Source organism: Maylandia zebra, linkage group LG8 (genome assembly GCF_041146795.1).
Source record: "Maylandia zebra isolate NMK-2024a linkage group LG8, Mzebra_GT3a, whole genome shotgun sequence".
Lineage (NCBI taxonomy): Eukaryota > Metazoa > Chordata > Actinopteri > Cichliformes > Cichlidae > Maylandia > Maylandia zebra.
The window spans coordinates 10,370,798-10,392,107 of NC_135174.1; the positions used below are offsets into that span (position 1 = coordinate 10,370,798).

General features: G+C 43.6%; 1 protein-coding gene across 1 annotated transcript; it reads left to right on the plus strand.

Moving 5' to 3' along the window:
- The first annotated feature begins 7,176 nt into the window (after positions 1-7,176).
- ercc4 (excision repair cross-complementation group 4) lies at positions 7,177-21,239 on the plus strand. Its single transcript, XM_004562269.4, has 10 exons — positions 7,177-7,511; positions 9,073-9,253; positions 15,907-16,102; positions 16,214-16,421; positions 16,987-17,167; positions 17,279-17,410; positions 17,526-17,630; positions 18,894-19,560; positions 19,652-19,764; positions 19,879-21,239. Exons 1-10 carry the CDS (start codon positions 7,335-7,337, stop codon positions 20,616-20,618), a joined length of 2,700 nt encoding a protein of 899 aa, XP_004562326.3. The 5' UTR covers positions 7,177-7,334; the 3' UTR covers positions 20,619-21,239.
- Positions 21,240-21,310: the final 71 nt, after the last annotated feature.

Genomic DNA, 21,310 nt, shown 5'->3' on the forward strand with positions numbered 1-21,310 from the left:
AACTTTCTTCTGCTTTTGTACTCTTGGACCAAGAGAGGAATGTGTTGGGGTTTTTCTGCTTCTCTGCTCTTATGTCTATTCCTATGTTGTTGTTGTTTTCAGTGATAATATATGCAAATTGCAACCCTGGAAAAAAAAACGTAGGTCACTCTGCTTCTGATAATCAGCTCCCAGCATTACATAAACAAAGAAATTGCTTTTGTGCATGTCATTACATTTGAGCATCACAGGAGCTGCTTGACTGGTGCTGCTTGACCCAACTCTGAGTGCCAAAATGCTCCTCCACCTCATCTATATTTCAGCGCACCGAGGGTGTTCTGTAATAATCCCAATTTGCAAGTATGCAGTGGCGCCACTCTGCTACTTCCAAGCACCATAATCTTTAGTCACATTCTGCTAAGGGGCTGGAGGGAACAAGGGTCATGACAGCTTGAAAGCCTATACTGTACATGCACAGTCTGCAGCAGCTATTGCCTGTGCTGCTGGAGTACTTTTATTTCCTCTAAAAGCTCAGCTTAGCCTTCACAATTTCTGAAGCCGTGACTGCTCTTATTGCTGAAAGACTTTCAGTGAGTCATGTTACCAATATTATACAAAATTTTACAAAAACCTTATTAATGGCCCCCAAAAAATACGGACATTATTTTATGATTTTAATTTTTTTTAAATTTTTTGTATTTTGCATTAACTGCAGGTGACTTAAACAGAATTCTTCTTCCCATGTGTTCCCATGTATGTGGCTAAAGACTGGCCATAGGAACTTGTAGGTGTTTATGTGCTGTGAAAGCAAATTTTAATTTGTGTCTGCAGTTTCAGATTGAAGATATGAATGATCATACCCATGCGTTATCCTCTACAAAGGAGTCCTCTTCACCAAAGAAGTGAAAACGCAAAGGAAAGACACAAAATGACCAGCATTTGGATAAAACGCCATCTTTTCCTCCTTCACTTCAAGTATCATCATGAAGTCAGGTTTCTAACAAATTAAAACTTACATAAACATGCTCATTTATTACCATTTTTAATAATATCAATGTATTTTCAGTTACTTATTACAGACATATTAGCTAAGCTAGCCAGGCTCTGTCAAAAGTAACAAATTACATTTACCATTGCTATTAACCCTGAACCACACAGGCCTAGTGACTGGTCGGCAACCACCTGACTTTAGGAAAAATGTGTTTTTCCCTTACCGGTTAGTGAGTGGTTGCCAGAGGTTGCTGGCTGTTGCAGAGAGGGTAAGATTAAGAGAGCCTTATCACTGAAGCATGTTTCAAAAGGCACCATTTTTACTTTAAAGTTGAACCGTCTCTATTCGCAGTTTGCGTGTGCTCTTCACAAGGTGACTACTGTTAAGAGTACAAGAAAATAATTATTAGAATACAATGTGTTAAATTTGCTTAGATAAGAGGGTCCAGCAGTAGATAGGAGGAATAGGGAAGGATTTGTCTGTCTGTTTCAGTTGGTTTAGCTATAGGCCTGAGAACGTGTGTAATTGTTTAGAGGGAAAGGAATTTATGGACACTGTCATTAAAGGAGACAGGAAGCTACAGTTGGGGATTGCTGATGCTGATGCTTGAACCTTTAATAAAAACTCATAATTGTTATAAACTTAGAAGTAGGTTTGCAGGAGACTCTCCACCTTATCTGTAAATGTAAGATGCATGCTTAACTGAAGATGAATGAAGATGAATAAAGGTTTTTGTGAAAATGACTACTGAGTCCGGTGCCGTCTCTGGATGCCCGAGGAATAAAAAGAACCGGGGCGAAACTGGTTTCATAACATAAGTGAGTGTTTGTAGACAAGTCACTGTCTTCAGTGCAAACTACAGGTGACTATGGCAATATGCTAGTGACCAAAGCAATTACATGGACATTTTCAGTACAACACCATATCCCCCTCCCAGACCAATCTCAACAAGCATCCATCAACCACCTACAAACAAGTCAGGGAAAATCTATTTTTTTTACCTAGCAACCAGTGGTTACAAGATGGTCAAAGACTGGTCTTTAGGCCAGCGTGACTGGGGCTTTAGCAATCAATTCCAGAGTGGAAACTGTCATCAACTTTCAGCAACCACTCATAGAGGGTTGGCCAATTTTCCCCAGCAACCGACAGCTTTTTAGACCTAAAGGGCTGGAGCCAAAGTAGGATGTTATACACTGGTTCAAGAAAAAAATCTGGTTATACAGAAATGTAAAAAGCTGACCCTTTGACCTAAGGATTTCATGGTTTCAATCGCTAGTTCCCAGTCTTGCAGAATAAACCATATATACTATAAAAGCACAACATTTTCACAAGCATTGAGCTTTAGAGAAAGTGTCTGTGCTTTTGCCATTTTCCCAGCATTTCTGATATTTATGCTAAACTAAGCAGCTGCTGACTCTACCAGCATATTTATTGTAGAAATAATACAGCAATGAATTGCATTTCTTCAGAAACTGAGTGTGTGTCTGTTAACATCCGGAGGCTTTGAGTTTGGACCTTAGAGCCCTGTTGACTCTCAGCCCCCCCCCCCCCCAATTTACCTAACCCTGCTGTTTCTGTCTGTCTTTCCCTAATGAGAGCTGCAAGAATGCATCAGGCCTTTAGCCGTTTTCTCTTCTCTTTCTGTTTTCTCTCTCTCTGTTTTGCCTCCTACACTGCAGGCAGGCAGGCAGGCAGGCAGTGTTAAATATCTCATCTTATTTTATCCTCTGGGCTGCCATCAATTTCAAGCTGTTCTCTTCTCATTTACATCGGTGCCACACCAAGTACGATATCAGGATTTGCATCAGCTATGAAACGTACCCTTTCATTCATATGGCTTAGTGCAAAGAGAGGCAGATGAACAGTTTTCAGCACAATCGTTCACATGTGCCAGCTGACCTGACATTCCATGCGTGGAAACATGCTCATTCCTCCAAACACATTTATGGATCACTGGATTTAATTCCATGTGGCATGAAACAGAAGTGACAGCTGAATCAATTATGTTGCATTTTTTTGTCTTTCTCTTTCTCAACCACACTGCCACAGCTGCCTGCTTCATGTGTTCATACTGACATTGAGCTGTGGATCGTCTCCCTAAAGGAGGCTGGACAAACATGAACGTTCTCACTCACTGATCAGAGGAGATAGACACGTCTTGGAAGATGTATTGCAAAAAAGATGTAGCGCAAAAGAAAGCGCTCCACTGCTCTCTATGGGCATTTTTGTGAAAGTGCAGTACTTCAATCTTCAGAGTATGGACAAACCAGTATCAATAATTTTGTGTTGTTTGGCTGCAATAGTGTAGTAGTACAGTTACCCTTGAACTGAAAGATTTCATTGTTTTAAGTTACCAGGGACTACTTTTGACAAGAGATGTAGCAGATCCTCTTTTTAATGTCTTATTTCCCCTTCAAGTTAAAGAAACTTGATCTAAAAATAACAATTTTTTTAAAAAAGTTTTTTCAGCTGGTTTTTTTTTTTTTTTTAAGTTTCTTTGGTTGATTTTATCCCCCTTTCTTTTAGGCATTTTATATGATTAAAAATTCAAATAATGTCCCCTTACATTAACATTTCTAGGCAATGACCTCATTTAATTGGAGTCTGCATACTTTTCTTCTAATGCAGGATTCACTCTTCTTCACAAACATATTATGTTGTGCAAAAAACGTTGACTTGAATGTCGGGCAGTTTGTGTAATTGGAATAACTAGCTCATTAGCATGTGAAATAAAGATTCTACTGCAGTCAAAAGATCTCATTTATTTGAAAGACTGGTGATCAAAAAATGTAACACTATGCAATGTGGTGAATTAGCAAAAATACCTGCAAACCTATAAAACCAACATCAAAATTAAGTAAATGGTTAATAACACATTATGATGTAAATATGCAGCTAGCCTAGCTTCATTATTAGGTTTTTAAAACATTGAATTTATATACTTGATGCTGAATATAGCAGGCTACTGTTGGTATATTGTTGCCTAAATTTATAAATACTATCAACATTCTTTTAAGTTCACATAATGTGCTGGCTAGAATTGATTAAGATTTTAATAAAAATACGTAAATTAACGAATACGCTACCAGTTAGCTTAGCAGCAAGCTAACAGGCAGTTGTTTGTAAGGCCCTGAGGCTATTATAGTTAGCTAAATACACTACTACTAGCTAACATTAACTATGCCGTTCAATTCAAGACACCATTGTAGTTAAACAATGAGAATGTTGCACTTTCAGTTTACCCATTGTGTCATACATTGATAATTTGTTATTCAATTTCACAGCTAGGTTGAAGGTCTACAGACTAAACTGCAATGTGAATGGAATTCAAATCCAAAATAATCCTAAGTAAAAATGTACACTCACTGGCCACTTTGATAGACATGGTTAAGATGACCTGCTAAAGTTCAAACTGAGCTTCAGAATGGAAAAGAAAGGTGATTTAAGTGGCTTTGAATGTGGCACGGTTGGTGGTGCAGGTGGGTTGATCTGCGCATTTCAGAAATCAATCTAGTGGGATTTTTACCACAAAAAAATTTCTGTGGTTCACAGAGAATTATCTGAAAAAGAGAAAATACCCACTGAGATCTGGGCTGAAATGTCTTGTTGATGTCAGAGGTCAGAGGTTCAAGCTGTGCCCTATTTAGCAGAGCATAGCAGCTCCGTCACTTTCAAATTTAAATGATGAAAAAACCTGCAGAGTGTACTAGCTGGTGGAGGAGGCCGCCTACTGGCAATATGTCTAGGAGTGAAAACAACTGATGCGGGCCATTTAATAGGCTTCTAACATTCAAAACAGGTGCAAGAGCTCAGTTTCTGTTCAAAGCACAAACCTTCCCGGCAGCATTACTCTGTCCATGCAGCACAGGCTGAATGCTGTGTCCCCTTCTAGCACCAAAGATACCTGTGATGTTGGCTGGACTGCTGCAGCTCCCGATTTAATATTTTTCTCTCTCTACACAACATCTTCTTAGCCTTCAGTTTGAGAGAAATGTCAGCATTAGATTATATGTACAGACTACTAATAGACCTTGAGGTACAGACAGACTGTCATATACTTGCAGAGTGTGGTTTATGAATGGAATAGAAATTGTTACATTCACATCCAGTCTTGAGGAAAGGTTTTTAATAAGATTTTGGACGTGTAATGATTCAATTCTATTAAACACAACAGCTTTGGTGGGGTTAGCAATAATGTAAGAGGTACTCTATACATGTAGCTATGGGTAAACTATGAAAAACATTAAATAATTTTTTTCAAAAACCTGTAATTACACTTTTTCTGCATCTGTGATTAACTCTTTATTCTGCACGAACTCCAGACTTTTAGATAGTTGGCAGCAATGTCAATTTTTAAAGTAAACACTTTATTTTCTGCATTCTGGTGAAATTTGATGTGCAAATCTGTGTTTTTGTTTCACAGCTTGTGGCAGAAATATCCTTGTGTAAATACAAAATTCAGGCACAAGGTTAGAATTTCAAATGTAACCGCACATAATGCAGTAAGTTTTTCAGGCATACTGTTCTGCTTTCCAATATGCATTACTCTGAATTTATCGATTTAGCTGCTGAACCGACAAACACAGGACTGATGTACTGAGGCGCTCTTTTGTGTCTTTTGTTAGAGCAAGAAAACAGTTTCTATGCTGCGTATTTATTTAGAAGTCCTAATCATACTAGACAGCGGGTCTGTTTTCTAGTATGATTTTGAAGAATCACATACATATATGACTGTAGTAAATGGTAAATGGTAAATGGCCTGTATTTATATAGCGCTTTACTAGTCCCTAAGGACCCCAAAGCGCTTTACATATCCAGTCATCCACCCATTCACGCACACATTCACACACTGGCGATGGCAAGCTACATTGTAGCCACAGCCACCCTGGGGCGCACTGACAGAGGCGAGGCTGCCGGACACTGGCGCCACCGGGCCCTCTGACCACCACCAGTAGGCAACGGGTGAAGTGTCTTGCCCAAGGACACAACCTCCCAACTCTTGAGCCACGATCGCCCCACAGTGTACTGACTGATAACATATCGTACCTAAAGATGTGTCTACAAATTATTGAACAATTTCGGAATAACGGTGCACAACATAAAATAAAAAGACCTTGAATATCTGTATGCCTGTGATCTTCAGGCTTATCAGTGTGCATCTCTGATAGTGCAGTGGTGCATTGGTGCCTGCGGAAGTGTCAAGACAATGCTATTATTATGATTTGAACCTATGTTTAAGTAGAATCAGTTTATATTCAGTAAAAAGTTGTTATTGGTGAAAATTTTGAGAAGCACTGACTAAGATCATATCACTCATCCTTTACTTACCAACACCATTAATACCATCCTTTAGTGAACGTGGGTTTTAATTAGTGCTTAGTTAATGTTTGCAACAGCTCTTTATCGTTCATTTATTCAAAATCTGAATATTGGAAGATATTCTGTTTCCTGATGGAAAAGACAGAGAGTTAACAAACATGTAAGTTTTCTGCTTAAGCTTATAAATAACTTAACCTTATCATTAATCAAATACAACAGAACAGAGGAGAAAGAAAGAAAAGACCTGCAGAGATAATTCACAACAACTCCCTCGGAGTAGGTACATCGCAGCGTGAAAATCAAGGTGGCTAAATTAAAGCCTGAAGTCTCACAGGTATAAATGAGTATGTCTCCCTGAGTATAGCGGTGGTTGGCTTAGTATTATCATGTGGGCAAAGATCCTTTTTGGTCCCCTTTGCCTTCTCCTTAACAGAGACATGAGAGCTGGCACAACAGAGCTTTTTAAAGCCCATCCACCAGGTTTTGTTATGTAAGCACATTGCAGCTCTGTGTATGTTAGTCGATTACAGGAATAATCAACCGCCAAATGCATTACAACTGCCACTAAAACAGCAATTGGTGATGACCAACACAAAAAAGCCAGACATTTTTTGCTTTATGTAGACTAATAAATAAGTTTAAATCTATGTGCTACATGTGCCAAACATCATGATATGTTTACCGAGAGCGAGAGAGAGTTATCCCTATAAAAACTTGCATTTAGACATGTAAATACTTTTGTGCAAATTGGTACTTAACTCTAAATCACACTGAGAGTCTCTCTGAACGGTCATCACTGCCTTTTTTATTGCATCACATTATCCTGATGATACCTGCTATAAACCTCCCTTTCACTAGATGGCGCTCTTGCCCGTAAACGTCACGCTTGCACTGACGTTTGTTTCCGCCTCACCGGAAATGCTGCTTCAAAACACTTCAATGGCTGTCTTGCAGTGACTTCGACCGCTTTGGGCAAATAGTTAGCTCTGAAAGTCGGGGATAATTTACTTACCTCCGCGCTTTGGGGACATTTTTAAGCTCAGACATGGCGGGGCCGCTGCTGGAGTTTGAGACCGAGATGTTCCTGAGTCTCTTCGGCAGTGACGGGCTGCTAGTAACGGCTGAAGGCTTGGGGATAGACCGAATCCTACTGCAGTTCTTGCGGGTTTACTCGGAACCGGGCAGCCTGGTTCTTCTGCTCAACACAACCACACCAGAACAGGTTAGGAGAGGCTGGATTAGCTAGAGGCACAGCTCATATGATTATCTCACACTTTACCCGGTGCGAGGTGATGTGCCCCAGCAAACTGACTTAACAGTGCCTTAACATAAACCATACATTTAAAAAAAAAATAAAAAGAAAGAAAGTGTTAGAAGTTAGAATTTGGAAGGGGCCACTTTTTTTGTCCATAGACATGGTGGCTAAAATAGATGAAGATAAAAGAGATGTGCACCTGCTAACAATTTTGGCGCCATCTCGGTTTCATACATTATTTCAGATGAAATTGTTGATACATTTTTTGATATATAAAGAATTTATTACAGTTTATTATTTTCATCTGAAAGTTGTTATAGAATCCCCTCTGTGATGGAGCTCGTCTAAGAAAGATAATTTTAATAACAGTAACGTTAACTGCATGAGGAAGTCAGTAGTATCGTGCATGAGGACAGCGAGAAAGCAGTGAGATGTGAAAACCCCGTCTTTTTTATTGCAATGGTGATGGACAGATTGACAGATGAAGTCAGGCTGGAGTGTCTTTGGACATACGACATTACGATCTGTAGTGGGAGCAGGTGGAAGAAAGTCTGGAGAGGAGATGAAGTAAAGACAGAATATATGTGTGTGAATGAGAGGGAGACGGGTGTAGCAATGACGCTGCAAGGATTAGAGGTAGTGAATGTGGATGACTTTGAATACCTGGGGTTGACCATTTAAAGCAACTGATGGTGAAGCAGAGAGTGTCAGGGTGATTTGTGACAGAAGGATAACCGCAGGAGTGTCAGGGAGGGTATGCAAGGTGGTAGTCAGACCTGCTATGATTTGTGGTTTGGAGATGGGGCACTGACAAGAACACAGGAGGCCGAGCTAGAGGTGGCAGAGATGAAGATGCTCTGATTTTTATTGGGAGTGATGAAGATGGACAGGTTTCGAAATGAGTACTTCAGCAGTTTGGGTTAGAAATTTAGAAGGGAAAGGTTGAAAGAGTTTGGACATGTGCAGAGGAGTGGTTATACTGGACAAAAGATGTTGAATATAGAGCTGGAGGCAGGAGGAAAAGACGAAGACGTCAGAGGAGGTTCATGGGTGTAGTGAAGGAGGACATGGAGAGGGCTTGCGTGACAGGAGAATGTTGGGGATAGGGTGAGATGGAGGCACATGATCCTCCCGAAAAGGAACAGCTGAAACAGGAAGTATTGCATTTTAAAACACACAATTACAAAGTGGTTCAGTTGGTATAAAACCACACATTAAAGATAGAAGTGTAAATGTCCTTACATCAGTTACTACATAAACACTTGCATACACACATTAGAAGAACAGGAGCCAAAAATAATGGGTGAAAGACTAAGGAATAATTATTCTGTAAAAAACTTATTCAGCCAACCTGACAGGCTGAGGACTACAACCTCAGAAGCGTGATCGCCTCATTATTAAAATAAGAGTTAGAAGACCCTTTTCAGATAATCAGAGAGGCTGACCGCTGAGCTTTACCTCATGTTTGTGTGGAACATAGCGTACAGCTTTAACCAAAAGCTTGCTTCTTTTCATCCTGTCTTCTCAGGAATATTTCACAGAGCAGCTGCGAGTGGAGGGTGTGACCCACCTGCCCAGGACGGTGACCAGTGATGTCCAGAGCACTGAGCGTTACAATGTTTACACCGAGGGAGGGGTGCTGTTTGTCACCAGCAGAATCCTGGTGGTGGACTTCCTCACGGACCGCATCCCTGCTCATCTAATAACAGGTCAGACTTGTACATAGCTAAATTCATATGAGAACATTTTATTCAGAATCAGAATCAGAATACTTTATTGATCCCTGGGGGAAATTATTTTTTGTTACAGTGCTCCATTTTAAACCAACATTAAGACAAGACAGACAATACGCTAACTAAGAATAGTACAATATATACATATATAAACATACATACATACATAAGTCACTTATAAATAAATAGTTGGAAAAGAAACATGTGTAGCTGTAGCAGCAAACAGTGTGTTAAGTGGATGCGTTGTACAGGGAGATGGCCACAGGCAGGAATGATTTCCTGTGTCGTTCAGTGGTGCTTTTCGGTAATCTCAGTCTCTCACTGAACGAGCTCCTGTGACTGACCAACATGTCATGGAGTGGGTGGGAGGTGTTATCCAACATTGTCTTTATCTTGGACAGCATCCGCCTCTCCGACACCACCTTGAGGGAGTCCAGCTCCATCCCCACAACATTGCTGGCCTAACGGATCAGTTTATTAAGTCTGTTGGCATCTGCGACCCTCAGCCTGCTCCCCCAGCATGCAACAGCATAGAGGATCGCACTGGCCACAACAGACTCATAGAAAATCCTCAGCATTTTCTGGCAGATGTTGAAGGACCTCAGTCGCCTCAAAAAATAGAGACGACTCTGGCCCTTCCTGTAAAGTGCTGTGGTGTTTTTAGCCCAGTCCAGTTTATTGTCAATGTGTACTCCAAGGTATTTATAGTCCTCCACAATGTCAACACTGACCCCCTGGATTGAAACAGGGGTCAAGTGTTTCCTGGTCTTCCTGAAGTCCACGATCAGTTCCTTGGTCTTTGCCACGTTGAGCTGCAGATGATTCTGCTCACACCACGTGACAAAGGAGTCGACCACAGCCCGGTACTCTGTCTCATCATCCCTGCTGATGCATCCAACCACCGCAGAGTCATCAGAAAACTTCTGAAGATGGCAGGTCTCTGTGCAGTGGCTGAAGTCTGTGGTGTAGAGGGTGAAGAGGAAGGGGGAGAGGACAGTCCCCTGTGGTGCCCCTGTGTTGCTAATCACCTTGTCAGACACACACTGTGGGAGACGTACATATTGTGGTCTTCCTGTCAGGTAATCAACAATCCAGGACACCAGAGAAGCATCCACCTGCATCGCTGCTAACTTATCACCCAGGAGGGTCGGCCTGATGGTGTTGAAAGCACTGGAAAAGTCAAAAAACACGACCCTCACAGTGCTCGCCGGCTGGTCCAGATGGGTGTAGACACGATTGAGCAGGTAGATGATGGCGTCCTCTGTTCCGAGACGAGGCTGATAAGCGAACTGAAGGGGATCCAGATGTGGTCTTACTATGGGTCGCAGCTGGTCCAGGATGAGCTTTTCCAGGGTCTTCATGATGTGGGAGGTCAGTGCCACGGGCCTGTAATCCTGGGGGCCACTGGGACGAGGCGTCTTTGGTACAGGGACGAGGCATGATGTCTTCCACATCACCGGGACCCTCTGCAGACTCAGACTCAGCATAAACAGTTTATGAAAGACTCCACACAGCTGGGGGGCACAGGTCTTGAGGACAAGGGGACTCACTCCGTCTGGTCCAGCAGACTTGCCTGAGTGAAGTCTCCTCATTTGTATCTCAACCTGGTATTGAGTGAAGGTGATGGGTGGGGGAGGGGTGTCAGGACTCTCACAGGAGGCAACAGCGCCATGTGAAGAGAGAGGCTGGCACAGTGGTGTGGCTCTGGATTCCAGGCTGACTGCAGGTGAGGTTGTGGGGGTGGGAGCAGACACTGTGGTGTCGAATCTATTGAAAAACAGATTCAACTCGTCGGCTCTATTCTCACCTCCCTCAGCTCCCCTGCTTTTGGTTGGCCTGAATCCAGTGATGGTCTTCATGCCCCTCCACACCTCTCTCATGCTGTTCTGCTGGAGTTTCCACTCCAGCTTCCTCCTGTAATTGTCCTTAGCCTTTCTGATCTTGTCCTTTAGTAACACCTGGACCTTCCTCACCTCCTCTTTGTTGCCCCCTCTGAAAGCCCTCTTCTTGTTGTTGAGGAGGGCTTTGATGTCCTTAGTCACCCACGGCTTGTTATTTGGGTAACAATGAACAGTCTGAGCTGGAACAATGGAGTCGGTGCAGAAAGTTATGTAGTCTGTGATACACTCAGTAAGCCCATTGATGTCCTCGGCGTGAGGCTCACAGAGTGTTTCCCAGTCGGTCACCTCGAAACAGCCCTGTAGTTCCGCTATTGCCTCCTCTGACCACCTCCTGACAGTCCTGGTGGTCACAGGTTCCCTCCTCACAATTGGCACATAGCGGGGGGTGAGGTGAATCAGGTTATGATCTGACCTACCAAGTGGGGGGAGGGAGGAGGAGCTGTATGCATCCTTGACGTTAGCATACAGTAAGTCTAAAGTTTTCTCTCCCCTGGTGGGACAGTCCACATATTGTTTGAATGTTGGTAGTGTATTGTCCAGTGATACATGGTTGAAGTCACCCGAGATCACAATAAAGGCACTCGGGTGCTGAGTCTGTAGCCGAGCTATGGCAGAGTGGATAGTGTCACATGCAGCTGTGGGGTTAGCAGAGGGGGGAACATAGACAGCCACCAAGATGACGTGAGAGAATTCCCTGGGTAAATAATACGGCCTGAGTCCAACAGCACACAGTTCAGTGTCCGGGCAACAAATCCTTTCTTTGATTGTTATGTTGGCAGGGTTACACCACCGGTTGTTAACTAAAACAGCAATTCACAGCCGTATTTATCACTAGCAGTCCAAATTGGATTGCAATACTTGTTTGAGTACTTGTAGTTGCAACATATGGTTATGCATTTGAGTTATCAGTAAAATTCAGTGGCAGCATGTTGACTGAATGACATATAGTTAAACTAAACTCCTTCATGCAAAGGTTAGTCACTCCTAACAGCTAACTTTGGCCTTTCCCATGTAATGTTTTCTTGCATGCTGCTTTGTTACTTCGCAGCTGTTGCAGTCTTATGAGTTTCATGATGTCATTCAGCTCATTTGAGTTTCTTGCACTATTGTGGACTGCATTTGGCAACTGTAGTCTTGGTTCTGCTCCGCAGAGTCACTCTGAGCGGGTAGAGAATAGGCTGCAGTCTAAGGCTGGGAAGTTGGAGTCCATTCACAGGATGTGGAAGTTGGTGGACAGACAGCTGATGTCGTTATTGTGACGCAGTGTATTATTGTTATACTGTCAAGTATTTATAGTATTATTTCTTAACTGCTGAAAAAGTTTGAAAACATGCTCTGGCATACACATCCACCTCTTACTACTGCCACAGTTACAATCAATTTCTGTGGGAAAATAATAATAAGAGAAATATTTTATTTATCTCTATGTGGGTAAGTTATTGTGTTACAGTGCCGCAAATATGACAAAAACAACTTATCTCCAAAAAATAAATATGGCTCTTAAAGGGAAAAAAAATTACACTTAAAAATGAGTGCAGTTAAAGCGAACAGCTTAATCAGAAATCGAAATGTGATACAGTAAGGAGATTAAACAGGTGTTGTGGTTTAAGTAGATAAAGATTTTCTGTATCTGTCTTTATGGCAGATGTTAGAGAACGCCTTCATCTACATCCGCATTTCACTATATCTACAGTCACTAGGATGACCTCTGTGTGAGCTAAAGGAGGAATCCAAACAGTGTTTTGATCTAAACTGGATTCAGACAACAACAACGATGTTGTTTGAATGATATGGATGCACTCCAGCAATGGATGACATCACTTTTCTATCACAACTTGTGCAGTCCCTTCACGTTTCTTCTTACCTGTCAGAGTCTCTACCTAAACCAGTGGTTCCCAAACTTTTTTTGCTGGGCCCCCCTTTGTTTTACAAGAAAAATGTTCAATGAGATGAATTGCAGAATGGCAGATAGAGACAAAATACTGTTACTGTTAATCTGACTATCTTCAGGTTTTACACGCTTACATAGACACAAGCCCGGAGGAGCGAACAAAATCTACCGCCTTGCCAGCAGCCGCCATCGAGCAACACAGGATATTGGCCAGGTCAAACACATCAAGGATGCCAACCATCAAACCCTCCGCGACCCGCCCGCCATCCTCAATCGCTGGAGCGAGTATTTCTCCGATATCTGCAACGTGGAGTTCCCTCACCAGCCAATCCACAGTGCCCCGCCCGTCCCAGGACCTGTCCCGCCAATCACCATCAAGGCAGTGGAAACAGCCGTTAAAAATATGAAGAATGGCAAAGCGACCGGACCAGACGACATACCAGCCGAAGTCTGGAAGCTGCTCGGGCGCCAAGGCGCCTTAGTCCTCGCCAGCCTGTTCAATAGCATCATCAGAGACGGGACCGTCCCAGCAGCCTGGTCAACCAGCATAACGGTGCCCATCTGGAAAGGGAAAGGCGATGTGGCTGAATGCTCTAACTACCGCCCGATCCGACTCCTAAGCCATACCATGAAGGTTTTCGAACGGATCATCGACGCCAGGATGCGAGAAATCGTCAACTTAACGCCCAACCAATGTGGCTTCATCAGGGGGCGTGGCACGACGGACGCCATCCATGCTGCCCGCCTGCTTTTGGAGAAGCACCGAGAGAAGTCCAAGACCATCCACATGGCCTTCCTCGACTTGGAAAAGGCATTTGACCGTGTCCCACACTCATCTGGCACTCCCTGCGATCACATGGAGTTCCTGAAGCCTACGTCAACTGGACAAAGCTCCTCTACTGACAAGTCACCAGCGTGGTCAGAAGCCCAGTGGGAACATCGCCGCCCTTTAACATCAATGTGGGCGTCCATCAAGGCTCGGCACTCTCCCCGCTGCTCTTCATCCTTTGCATGGACACTGCGACGGCGGATCTCCAGTCACCCCATCCCTGGACACTTCTCTACGCCGACGATGTCTTCCTGGCCGATGAATCGCGAATAGAACTGCAATACCAAACGCAGCAGTGGAAGACTCGCCTAGCTGACTTCGGCCTGAGGCTCAACACCAACAAGACCGAATACTTAGAGGCTGGCCCCCAGACCGACGGCACGATCAGCGTCGATGGAGAAGATCTGGCGAAAGTACCTCATTTCAAATACCTCGGATCGATGATCAGCAATGACGGCGATATCCTACTAGATGTACGAGCCAGGATCAACGCAGCGTGGATGAAATGGCGCCAAGTCACCGGCGTCCTGTGTGACCGAAGAATGCCCAATCGCCTCAAGTCAAAGATCTACAAGAGTGTAGTGCGCCCCGTCGCCCTCTATGGATCCGAGTGCTGGCCAGCCACCGCAAAGCACGAACAAGCCCTTCACACGATGGAAATGCGGATGCTGTGATGGTGCCTAGGCCTGACACGATGGGACCACGTCATGAACACCGACGTTAGAAAGAGGATGGGAATCGCGCCAATCACAGATAAGATGCAAGAAGCGAGGCTGCGGTGGTACGGACATGTGGTACGGAGCGATGAGAACTCAGTGGTGAGAACAGCACTGCGGCTCAGCCCCCAAGGACGTCGACCTAGAGGCAGACCAAAGCGGAGATGGATGGACCGAATCAAGGACGACGTGAAGAAGATCGAAGCCGATCTGACCGACGCCCTTGACCGACCCAAGTGGAGACGACTTTGCAGAAAAGCGGACCCTGCAACCGAGCGGGAAAAACGCTAGGAGGAAGACATAGACACAAGCAGTTGCTGTCCCTCCATTTAGAAAGGCAGAGGCGTCACGGTGTAATTATTTTATGTGTTGTTGTTTTTTTCCCTGTGTAATAATATTCAACATTGCTGTCAATACATTTTTCAAAAAATGCCTCTCTGTGCAAAATGGGTTTAAAAACATAAACAACTGTGGGGAAACAAATCGTGGCAGGATCAGCCTGATATTATTTGTATCCCGCTGTAACTTTACTGTATAAAGAGCTAACATCTCCAAAATGTCTGGAGTAGTTAGTCATTACAAGAAGTGTTTGTGAACTAAAAATCAAGAATGTGGGATACTGTTTGTCGGTGATTTGGAGAGCCCAGCGCTTGCTCCTGATGCAAGGGAAGCTAATTCTGTCGCAGAGATCTACCTCGGCACTTGTGCAGGTGAAGCCAAAGGGAAGATATGCTTCACCATGTTTTCTAGTATTTGGCTTGGAATGAAGTTTGTTTGGAAACATATTTGGCGATGCTTCATCTCCTGCTTTGCGTTTGTGTGGGAACCCCGTCAAAAACCTGTCAATGATGTTAGCATTCTTTTTTTTTTTTTTTCTTTTCATACCGCGCCCCCCCTGCAATGGCCCAGCATATCCAGGAAGTGAGAGCGGTAACAGCTCAATGCAATCCTGCTTAAAGTGCATCTAACTACACAGTCATTCAGCTCCCTCCCCCTCTGGTGAACCACTCATTTGCTGGAACAGCTCCAGCACTGAAACACTGTTGTTTGCTCTGTAGCTGCTCCAGGATTACAGGCCTCACTCAGTAGTACAGTCAGCTCCATTAGTTGGTCTGTGAAGAAAACCAACTTGGAAAACTTGACTTTAGCCATTTCAGTTTTGCATAAACCACAATGAGCACGAAAAATCAAACTTATCAGGTGACAAAGTCACAAAAAATCAAACAACTAACAGCCAGCTGATATATTATTCAGGCTCTACCTTCACTGTCTATTTGTTCCGCTCCCTTTAGGCATTCTGGTTTATCGTGCCCATAAAATCATTGAGTCATGCCAGGAGGCCTTCATCCTGCGACTGTTCAGACAAAAGAATAAGACAGGCTTCATTAAGGCCTTCACTGACAAGGCCACGGCTTTCTCCTCGGGCTTCTGCCAAGTGGAGCGTGTAATGAGAAACCTCTTTGTCAAGAAGCTCTACTTGTGGCCCAGGTACTGTCAAACTACTTCACTGTAGATGTTTTGTCTTGTGTATTTTGTTGTTGTAGTAACATTTATAATACTTCTTTTACTACTTTCTTTTTTTTTAACCTTTGCACTCAGGTTTCAAGCATCAGTGAACACAGCGCTGGACAGGCACAAACCAGAAGTGGTGGAGCTTCACGTGTCCTTAACTCCAGCTATGAGGGCCATCCAGAGCTCCATCCTGGACATCATGACCGCCTGTTTAAAGGAGCTGAAACGCTACAACCCCACTCTAGAGGCTGAGGACCTCTCACTGGAGAACACGCTGGGGAATTCTTTTGAAAAGGTTTCACAGTGTGTTACTAACATATACGACACATTTAAGCTGCCTTGACAAATTTTACCTCAGTGCGTGAAAACATTTTTGATTAAACTATTAAAGGAGGATTTTTTTGTTTTTTAAGAAGGCTTATGGTAATTGGACCGAGAAAAAAGCTGGTTGAGATGAGCCTCTTTAATTTGCATGTTAAATGTTATTACAGCGTTTATGAGAACCCAGTTTCTAAAAGAAAATTCAGGACACTGCAAAATGATTTGTAATCCATCTAAACCCTCTTAAATTTAAATTGAAAATAGTACAAATACAGTATGATCCCACAACTAATTAGGTCAATTGGCAACAGGTCAGTGGCATGATTGGATATGGAAAGAGCATCCGAGCGAGGCCGTGAGAGGTGAAGATGTTCACTGTTCTGTGAGGAACTGCGAGTTCTTTTATAATGAATGGTGCCACGTGTGATGCTGAATAAGCTGGAGCACATCTGTGTGACTTCTCCTGCTAGAAGAGTTAGAAAAATACACCTCTGATTGTAGGTGAGTTCAATTGTATGCTTTGCCGTACTCCCATTCAGACTATCCGTCACTATCTGGACCCCTTGTGGCATCAGCTGGGAGCAAAGACCAAAGCACTGGTTCAGGATCTGAAGGTGCTGAGAGTCCTCCTGCTCTACCTAACCCAGTACGACTGCGTCACCTTCCTCAATCTCCTTGAGTCGTTGCACTCCAGCCAAAAGATCTTTGGCTCTAATTCGGGTAAACTACATTTATTTGACTGCCCTTAAATGCCAGATTGGTGGCCATTAAGAGTTTAAAATGTCTAAATTAATTGTAATTCTTTGCATTCAACCTCGCTCTTACCATCAGGTTGGCTCTTCCTGGACTCCAGTACATCCATGTTTGTGAACGCCAGGAGCAGAGTCTACCGTATTCCCGAGAGCAAAAAGAAACTTAAAGTGGGAGCAGAGGCAGAGAAACAGAAGCCATCCTCTGCCTCAGGTAACTGTGTAGTTGGCCAATCTCTGATACGGTGATATCAGAGTAGATATCCACAGAACTTGTCTGTGTATTCATGTTGGCATGACTAACTGCTCTGTCTGTGTGTGGGTTTCAGAGGTGAAGCGGGAGCTGGTGCTGGAGAGGAGCCCAAAGTGGGAGGCTCTGACTGAGGTCCTGGAGGAGATTGAGAGGGAGAACAAGAGCTCTCAGCATGAGCCAGGTTAGATCTCAGTGATGTTCAACTGTTACAATGTCATCATGAATGAGTCTGAAAATGATTTTCTATAATACGATCTGATTTTTATAAGTCATTTGTAAAGATCTAAAGATTTGTAAATTTTAGCTCACAGTTAAACTCCTCATTTGAAATCTAGACTGCCAAAAAAAGCAACACTTTGGAAACACATCAAAGCTCAATGGGGCAAAAAAATCATGCTCGAAATCTATACTGATACAGATTGGCTAATATGTTAAGAATGAAAGGATGCCATCGTTTGATGGAAATGTAAATTATCAGCCTACAGAGGGCTGAATTCAAACAAACCCTGAAAATCAAATGATGTTGCAGGCTAATGCAACTCAAAATAGTACTCAATAGTTTATATTGCCTCCACTTGCCAGTGGACCTGCCAATTCTGGTATTCTATGGCAAGTGCCAGGCAGTGACACGGAGCCCACTAAAGGGTGCCCTTAAGCTACATTTCGTAGCTCTGGCAGTTCTCCTCCTGTTTCTCCTTGCACAAAGGAGCAGATAATGGTCCTGCTGATGGGTTAAGGACCTTCTACGGCCCTGTCCAGCTCTCCTCCAGTAAGACTCCTGGAATCTCTTCCATGATCTTGAAACTGATTAACAACCCCCTCTGCTAATAAACTGAGCAGATCAATATCCCAGAAGTATAACTCACTCAGTGCTATATTAAAAAGTGTTCCTCTTATTTTTATTTATTTATTTATTTTTAGCAGCAAGAAAAGCATGAGCCACAGCTGGCATTTTACAAAGTCATCCTCGGGGTGGGCTGATTTGTCCTGCTTCACTGTGTTGTTGCTTTGAAGCTGCACAGTACTTGACAGTACACCTGTACACACTGAGGAAAAGTAGTCCACCAGAATTTGGGTCAATTGCAGAATATAGAGTAGGCCTCTTTATCCCCCGTGGACCCCCTGGCTTTCGAAGCAGGAAAATCTTTGGCCCCCGTGTTAGGATTCTGTGTGAGCTCACTTTAGGTGCACCAGTTCACGGCCTAAATATGCTGTCTTGGTGGCGTGGAAAGCACCTGTCAATATCCATATCTGTCATGTTATTTGTTATTTTATTATTACTTTAAATCAAAAAAGCTTCTCTTTTCATTGTCAATTTACATTAAAGTAGTTTTTAGTCTTTCAGGAGAATATTTTTTCCAAGTCCTTACATTTTTACATTACAATCTGACAATCTCTCTGTAAAGATCTATCTTTCTCTAACTGCCTTATGTTCCTCCCTCAGGTCGAGTCCTGATTTGTGCCAGTGACGACCGGACCTGTGCTCAGCTGCAGCAGTACATCAAGCACGGCTCCGACTGGCTGCTCAACCGGCTCTACCACCGCACGATTGGGAAACGGGACTCTGCTGCACTGGGCGCCTTAGAACTGGATTTGGAAAAAAAGGGAAAGGGTCCGGTCAGAAAAGGAACAAAGGGAAAGCAACCTGCGCAGAAAAAAAATGCAAAGACGACAAAAGGCAAAAGCAGACCGTCCTTGACTCTGACCCAGATGGTGGGGAAGGAGGAGACAGGCGAAGCGGCAGTCATGGGCAGCAGCGGAGATGAGGATGAACTGACGGATGAAGACGGAGGCGAGGAAGAGCAGCTCAAGCTAGACTTGCCATCAGATGCTTATTACGGCGTCCTGAAGGAACCGCTGACTGTCATTCACCCGCTGAAAGGCTGCACCGATCCCCACAGCTTGACCCGGGTTCTCCATGAGGTGGAGCCCAGCTTTGTGGTGCTTTATGATGCCGAGCTGAGTTTTGTGCGCCAGCTTGAGATCTACAAAGCTAACCGGCCTGGAAAGCAACTTAGGGTGTACTTCCTCATCTATGGTGGCTCGACCGAAGAACAGAAGTACCTGACAGCTCTGTCTAAGGAAAAGAAGGCTTTTGAACACCTCATCAGGTCAGAGCTGTTTCTCTCCCGTTAGCCACGTTAGGTGTATTTTGTTGAGGGTCATTTGCTCACCATTTCTTGTATTTGTGTTCTTGTTTAGGGAAAAAGCTACTATGGTGATCCCAGAGGAGAGAGAAGGGCGAGAAGACACCAACCTAGACCTTGCTAGGAATCTAGATCCCGCCAATGCCACCACCAACACCCGCAAAGCAGGCAAGTCTCTGTTGTTATGCATTTTTGATTTTTCTCTCCTTTGTGTGCTAAATCGTCTTCACTATGCATTGGACCAGTTTGTGTTTTTATATCCGTTTTCTGTCCAATAACCAGGTGGCCAGGAGCAGCCCACAGAGCCCTCACGAGTCATTGTGGACATGCGCGAGTTCCGGAGTGAGCTGCCATCCTTGCTCCACCGTCGCGGACTGGACATCGAGCCGGTCACCCTTGAAGTTGGCGACTACATTCTGACGCCGGACGCATGTGTCGAGCGCAAAAGCGTCAGCGACCTGATCGGCTCGCTTCAGAGCGGCCGCCTCTACACCCAGTGCCTCTCGATGACCCGCTACTACAACAAACCTGTGCTGCTCATCGAGTTTGACCCAGCTAAGCCATTTTCCCTAACGGCCCGCTCGGATTTCCGTCACGAGATTTCATCAAATGATGTTTCTTCAAAGCTCACCTTGCTTACGTTACACTTCCCCCGGCTACGTATACTGTGGTGCCCCTCCCCGCACGCCACAGCCGAGCTCTTCCTGGAACTAAAGCGAGGCCAGCCCGAACCTGACGCCGCAGCAGCTCAGGCGGTAACGGCCGAGTCAGACACTGTGGCTGAATCGGCAGACCTCTACAATCCCGGACCTTATGACTTCCTGATGAAAATGCCTGGGGTCAACACAAAAAACTACAGGGCTCTTATAAAAAACGCAGACAGCTTGGCCGACTTAGCCAAAATCAGCCAGGACAAGTTAGGGGAAATACTCGGAAACGCTAACAATGCCAAGCTGCTGTACGAGTTCCTGCATAATGTAGTTAATGTCCCTGCACCCATACAGAAGACCAAACAGACATGACGAGCAGACTATATGGATATAGGAAGATTTTGCCACTGTGATTAAATTATTGCAGTAAGAGTATTTGACATATTCGGATACAAAATCAACTTTTTAAAAAATGCAGATGTTACGTTTAGATACACAGTTTTTGTGTGACTTTTATCGTTTTTCTGTTTTTATATTGTCGAAGAATAAAATCTCTTTTTATAATTAATAAAAAAAACTGTTATTTAACTTTTAAAAAAAATAAAATGCACTTAATTTATTTTAAGCAAACCTTTAACGTGATTTTTTTCTTCCTTTGAGAGGAATGATAGAGTGAATTGTTAGTAATAACATACTGTTACAGTGGGGGATGCTCATATTTAATACAGCAAACATTTATTTAAAATGATATCAGTATATGTACAAGTAACCCCTCTATGCTAAATGCTGTTGGCTCTGTGTCATGTGAGTGATCAGAACTCGGGGACATGACTCTTTGAGCACAGATGCCCCACCCAATAGTTTATACACTTTCTGCTTGTGAGGGGCAGGAATCAGAATAAAGCTGGTTTTCCACGACAATGGGGCCATTCTAAATCATGTACAGTGATAATTATCTTGTGCCCATGACTTGTTTATTAAAAAAATATCACAATGTGCACTTCAGATCTGATTTCAGCTCTTCACAGTGCAGGTCTACACTGTGGAAAGTTATGCAACATATT

Bases quoted from the DNA above. Each gene is read 5' to 3' on its own strand.
- ercc4 (XM_004562269.4), top strand. From the start codon at position 7,335: ATGGCGGGGCCGCTGCTGGAGTTTGAGACCGAGATGTTCCTGAGTCTC. The intron at 16,103-16,213 runs GTACTGTCAAAC...CTTTGCACTCAG, and splicing joins AAGCTCTACTTGTGGCCCAG to GTTTCAAGCATCAGTGAACA. The intron at 19,561-19,651 runs GTCAGAGCTGTT...GTTCTTGTTTAG, and splicing joins GCTTTTGAACACCTCATCAG to GGAAAAAGCTACTATGGTGA.